The sequence below is a fragment of the Microtus ochrogaster genome, chromosome 7 (assembly GCF_000317375.1).
Source record: "Microtus ochrogaster isolate Prairie Vole_2 chromosome 7, MicOch1.0, whole genome shotgun sequence".
Classification (NCBI taxonomy): domain Eukaryota; kingdom Metazoa; phylum Chordata; class Mammalia; order Rodentia; family Cricetidae; genus Microtus; species Microtus ochrogaster.
In genome coordinates, this window is record NC_022014.1 from 81130789 (window position 1) to 81137095 (window position 6307).

At 53.8% G+C, this 6307-nt stretch overlaps 1 protein-coding gene across 2 annotated transcripts in view; it reads right to left on the bottom strand.

The window, feature by feature from the left end:
* The window catches only part of Dnah17 (dynein axonemal heavy chain 17), a 106649-nt gene that overhangs the window by 17294 nt on the left and 83048 nt on the right, over window positions 1–6307 (bottom strand). For both annotated transcript variants that reach the window (XM_005350806.2, XM_005350807.2), the window contains exons 63-68: window positions 5735–5970; window positions 4813–4935; window positions 2664–2868; window positions 1579–1743; window positions 899–1039; window positions 623–793 (exon numbers count right to left, since the gene is read on the bottom strand). In XM_005350806.2, the coding sequence (XP_005350863.1) occupies window positions 623–793; window positions 899–1039; window positions 1579–1743; window positions 2664–2868; window positions 4813–4935; window positions 5735–5970 (1041 nt within the window). The remainder of the gene's footprint in view (window positions 1–622; window positions 794–898; window positions 1040–1578; window positions 1744–2663; window positions 2869–4812; window positions 4936–5734; window positions 5971–6307) is intronic.

The window sequence follows — 6307 nt, forward strand, 5'->3', positions numbered from 1 at the left end:
GATGCATGTGTGGAGGCCAGAGGACAACTGCTGGGAGCTGGCTCCCTGCTTCTACCATGTGGGTCCTGGGGCTTTGCAGCAAGTGTCCTCACTCACGGAGCCACCTTGACAAGCTCTTCCACTCATTGCTGAGGATGTATTCAGCATCCTCACTGGGTTAGGGACCATTTACTCAGCACTGATATACTGTTGTGATATTTCTTTGTATAAGTCTCTCTAACTTCCCCTCACTTGTATCCCATTGGAACATCTGCTATGCTTCCCTGGTGTCCCCCAAATCTAGCTCCCGGAATGGCCCCCACCAGACACCTCAGGCTTTACTACTGCCTGGAAAGCTGGTTTCAAGGCTGGGGATGTGACTCAGTCCATAGAGCATTTGCCCCACTTGCAGGATGTCCTGGGTTTGAGTCCAGGTGTGGCAGTGCACAAGGGTAATACCAGCACTAGGGAAGTAGAGGCAGGAGGATCGGAAATGCAAGGTCCACCTCGGCTACGTAGCTATCTGTGTGAGCTGGTGTGTGGGACCTGGAAAGGGGTCCTGAGAATCTGCACTCCCGGCACAAGCCTGGGAATCCCCAACCGCAGCACTGGCTGCAGTCTGAGCACAAAAGCAACGTGATACCTGGAAGGTGACTTGAGCCAGGAAGATGAGCTTGTCCCGCTCAAAGAGCCCACGCGCCGTGTACATGTACACAGAGTAGGTGATTTCGTCTGTCAGATTGATTACGCGTTGCTTCACCTCTTCGGCAGGCGTGGTGTCCTGAATGGCTTTCTCGAACACCACGTTGAAGGCCTGGGGAGCGGCCAGTGTGAACGTGGGGGTTCTGAGGCTGCACTGGGGGAAGGTGGGGAGGACCACCCACAGGTGGGCCCTGGACCTGCTCCCAGCGTGGCTGACCTTGAGTGAGAACTGGTAGATAGGGTTGATCTTGTTGAGGTCGTTGAGGATGAAGTACAGCAGGGAGGCCCGCGCTGCCGCTGGCCGGTAGTTCTCTCTCGCCTCATTGATCTTTGCTTCTGTGATTTTTGCCTCTTGGACCTCAGAACAGAAGAAAGGGGCTTGGAGGGAACAACCTGGAAGACAAGCTGCCCACAGGAGGGCCCTGCCTGGTCCCGGCCCTTCATTCCTCAGAAGCTCCCCTTGAGGTCCCACAGACAGCAAGGTGCTGGCTCTCAGTCTGTTACCGTGATAAAATATAGTGGGAGGAAGGGGTTTAATTGGCTCACAGTTTCAGGCTACAGCCTGTTGTGGGGAAGGCAAGGCAAGAACTTAGAGCATTGCATTCAAAATCAAGAGCAGGGAGAGGTGCAGGCCTGCAAGTATGTGCCAACACTCAGCGAGCTTTCTTCTCTTAGACTCTTTGGGACTGCCTGGCTAGGGAATGGTGCCACCCACAGTGGGCTGGGTCTTCTCACATCAATTAAAAGTCAAGACTGTCCCCCACTGACATGCTCAACAGGCCCACCTGGTCTAGATAATGCCTCACTGTGACTTTGTTCTCAGGTCACGACAAACTCTCACAGACACCCAGGCTGTAAGCCTTCTGTTTGCTGGGTGGCCTGAGAGGTGGGGCCTACCTTCTCCTCAATCTCATTGGCTGTATGCTTGGTGGTCTCCAGGTTTTCCACCAAGGCAGTGTCTCCCAGAAAGTTCCCCGACGCAGCCGACAGCCGGGCCAGGAGAGAATCTTCTAGCTCTTTCAGCACGATCTTGAACTCGTTCTGAGATTTGGTGAGGCTTGCCTACAGGGGTGGCAGGGCCCAAGCGACATTAGTTGGGGCCTGGTCTCACTTCTGCTGCCAGTGCTCTCTGGAGGGGAGCCACAGGACAGATGCCACCCAGCAGGCAGGCCACCCGTGGAGATGGAGAACTGAGTGTGGCCGAGGCAGAGTTGGGCAGGCGGCTGGTACACAGTTGGCTCTGCTTAACCTTTGTGTGTGCATGTGTGTGGGAAAGGCAGAGCCTCAGACTCAGTTTCCTTTGGGTGTTTTGGTTTGGTTTTGGTTTTTCAAGACAGGGTTTCTCTGTAGCTTTGAAACCTGTCTTGGAACTAGCTCTGTAGACCAGGCTGGCCTCCAGCTCACAGAGATCTGCCTGCTTCTGACTCCCGAGTGCTGGGATAAAAGGCTTGCACCACCACCGCCTGGCTCAGTTTACCTTGTTATTTAAGATGGATTCTCTGGGGCTCACTCTTTAGGCTAGGCTGTCTGACCAACGAGTCCCTGGGACCCTCCCATCTCCGCTTCCCCAGCCCTGGGATTACAAGTACGTGGCAGCCTTTTCCGTGTTGGCGGGTGTGTGTGTGCATGTAACTCAGGTCCTCATGCCTTTGCTGAAAACATTTTACTGAGTGTGAGCCCTATCTCCAGCCCCGGAACCCTATGTTTCCTTTCTCTGTGATGCTGAGGTTTGAGTCAAGAGTTTCACATATGCTGGACAAATGCTCTGCACGGCCAGGCGCAACCTGGCTTCTGGGGACCCTCTTTGATCCTTAGGACACAGATCCCTGGTGTAAGCGTTCTGGCTGCTGGTTTAAACTGAGTTAGGGGCTGAATAACGAGAATGCTGGGGAAGGAGGAAGCACTGAGGGAGCTGAGAGACATGGCCCTCCAGGTGACCACGTGAGTGACCCCACATGTCGATGTCTGTCAGAGTCAGTCACCTTGAGCTGTTCGAGATCCGGGCGCTCTTTGGCCACCACGGCGGCCAGGAGCTGGTCCTCGAGCCCGTCCCTGGTGACCAGGAAGTTGATGAGCGTGCACTGAGCCTGCATCTCGGGTTTGTAGTGGGGGTTGAAGTACTTGGTGTGAAGGATCAGGCGGAAACTGGGGTGGTATTCCACCTCCTTGTCACCGATCTTAATAAACCTGGTGGATGAGGAGCAGAAGCCTGTGAAGCACCCTTGCCGCCGGGTGACCCACCCACCTCTTCCCTACACTCTGGGGAGGCCAGTGACCACCAGAGGCCATGTCTAGCCTTTCCTCTAGTGGGCACTTGGTCTGCCCAGGGGAGTTTGTTCATAAAGCTGGCTGCAGCTCGCGCTTAGCTGAGCACCTGAACGGAAGAGCAGCCAGCTCTCTCAAGGTCAGTGCGGAACATCAGCACGTGCCAGTGGCCCTCTGCCAAGCACTCCTGGAGTGTCACCCTGTGCTGTCCCACTGTGGGTCACCCCCTCCCAGGCTCTGCTCCCCTTCTTTCCTGGTTGAGCTCACTTTCTTGGAGCGAACCCCCTGCAGTCCCTGGATATCGGCATTCATGTCGGGTCCTTGTCAGAGCCCGAGACACAAGAGTGTTCCCATCACTTCTGCCCTGGGCTCCTGTGCACCAGAGCCCCGAGTTGGCTTGCCCCCTTTGTGCTGTAAACACAGCGAAATGCTGCAGGTCTGGTCAGCAGAGTTTACTCCGGAGCCGTGAAAAGGAACTGTGACGCTGACAGCGGCTACCACGTGGATACCCCTTGACAAGGGGATGCCAACTGGAGAGAACCAGGCACGAAATGACGCGTACTGCACGATGCACGTCCAGAGTGGCAAAGCCACGGAGACGAAAAGATGCTTGAGTGGGTGTGGGTAGGGGGTGTGAGGTTTTCTCGTGGGAGACACAGGTGATAGTTGTATAACACGGTAAATGTGTGAAGCACCCTAGAAATGCTTACTTTATGACAGTCAGGTTTCTTAGAATTAAAAATGGGGGGCACACCTTTAATCCCGGCACTCGGGAGGCAGAGGCAGGTGGATCTCTAATTTTGAGGCCAGTAGTTCCAGGGCAGTAAGGGCTGCATAGAGAAACCTGGTCTCAAAAACAAACAAACAAACAACAGACAAAAAACAAAACAAAACCAACCCCTGCAAAAAAGACCCAAACCAAACCAAACAAAAAAAGGAGGGGGGGGGCAACCAGATGGCTCAGTAGGTAAAAGGGCTTGCTGCTAATCTTGGCACCCTGAGTTCAATCCCTGGGACCTACATGATAGGAGCTAACTACCATAAGATGGCCTTTGACCTTAATATCCTGGGGCATGCACACACACACACAAAGTAAATAAATGCAAGTAAAATATTTTGAAAATTGAAAAGTTTTGAAGAGGAGAGGAGAGAACTCATGATGCCATTGCAGCCTATGGCTTCAGTGGCATGGTCACTGGGTCACTGCTCAGTCGCCTGTGCTCCAGTTAATAGCTCCACGGTCATGCTCATGCATGCAACCATCATTAAACTCAGGGGGCCATTAAAATGGGGCTGGAGAGATGGCTCAGTGGTTAAGACCCCTGGCTGCCCTTCTAGAGGACCTGGGTTCGATTCCCAGCGACCACATGGTGGCTCACAGAGGACCTGACACCTCCTCAGGCACTAGGCACACATGTAGGACAGAGACATTCGTGCAGGCATAACATCCCTACACATAATAGGCGCACACACACGCACGCACGCACACACGCATGCATGCACGCACGCACACGCACAGAGGATGTGAAAGCAGAAGGGGAACATGTCGGGAAGAGAAAACCATTAAGAGGGAGTGGGACAAGAGAGGGGAGTCGGGGGCAGGGATATAACCGTGGAAAAAGTTTTTGAAAGGACTGTAAGTTTCACAATTTTCAAATGTATACGAAAAAGATAGAGGCAATATGAAGGACCCCGTGCATCAGCTGGTCCCTCCCCCTGGGACAGAGCTGGCCTTTCCGGTCCCCTCAGCACTGGGTCCCGTCAGCCTTTGAAACCTTTAGTAAAGAGAGGCCCTTCACTGAGCTCCCAGCCGGGGCCGCCCCAGGAGAGATTCACTTTGGGCCGGGCCGTGGGGGTCAGCCTTACCTCCCCTTTTTAATGGTGTTCCTGCCCAGCAATGGGTCCAGCACAGGGTCTACGGTCTCGCCGATGTTCTCAATGAGTAAGATGTCACCCTCTGAGATGGCCTGCTCGATGATGTCCAGATAGCTGGGCACAGAATAGAAAGATAAGACATGGCTTGCGGATCATAGGAAGCAGTGTCTGCCTCAAGAGGTGGCCCTGGCCCCGAGGAACGGAGGTGTCCAGGGGGGTCGCCAAGGAGTCAAGCCCAGTTCCTTCTTCCCCAGGCATCTGTGTGGGCTTGCAGATTGGGGGTTGGGACTTTTAGGTGGGAGCCAGGTGGCGGGAGCAGGAGGGATTTTCAGGATGCAGAGCTGAATATTTTCCCTGCTCCGCCAGAGCCTGTTCTAGGGCTCCAGGAAGCTTACGCCTGGCAGCCACCATCACCCTGGTGCTCATGGTTTCTGTTTCCCTTGTGGGAGCAGAATGTAAACCACACACGAGATGAGAGCCTGGAGCCTCCCCAGCAGATAACAGCCAGGAGGACACGAAGAACCAGGTCTGCTTCCCCTCCCTGTGAAGTGCAGGCGGGAGAAGATCCTGGTTTGACTCTCTGCTGTTCAGACTGGAGTTTATGTTTGCGTGTTCATATTCATGTTAGTAGACTACTCAGTCAGCAGATGCTCACGGCTCAGGCTGCGTGTGAAAGCAAGCCCCAGACTGCTTCCTGGTCCCCAGCTATTCAGTAAACACAAAAGGCTCAAGGCCTGTGTGCACGCATAGGACCTGGCCATCTCCCAGTTATCCTGAGTGCGCAACCATCACAAGGCCTCTCACAAAGCCACTCATAAGGCCGGAGGTGCGCGTGTACGTACAGACCCGGGCAGTGCCACCTGCTGCCTAACCCTGCCCAGCCCCGCCCAGCACCACCCGGCCCTGGCCGCACCTCTTCTGCCCCAGGCGGATGGCCTTCAGCTCAGTGCCATATTTGTTTTTGATCCACTTGATGCCTTGAAGCTGGGCGTCCACAATTAGCGGCCAGCGCTCCGTGTTGCATAAGATGGTGGCGTTCTCAGTGGACATGCGGTCGCTGGGCAAACCCTGGTTGTTCCAGGAGGCCACGTCTGCATCGTCTGTTAGCAGGGTCAAGGGATCCAGGCCCTCCGTGATGGGGATTGGGACCTGCCGAGGGAGGAATCCGTTGTTTTTTGCTCTGTGTGTGTGTGTGTGGTTTGGGCACAGTTATGCGCTTGCAGACAGAAGTCAGAGGACAACTTGTAGGCGTTGGCTCTCTCCTTCCATCTTGTGAGTGCTGGGATCAAATCCAGACTATTAGGATTGGCGGCAGGTTGCCTTACCCACTAAGCTACATTGCCAACCCTTTGCCTTGTGTTTTAATTCACTGTTATTTTATGTGTATAGTCTATATTATGTGTATTTTATGTGTATAGTGTATATTATGTGTATTTTATGTGTGTAGTGTATATTATGTGTATTTTATGTGTGTAGTGTATATTAT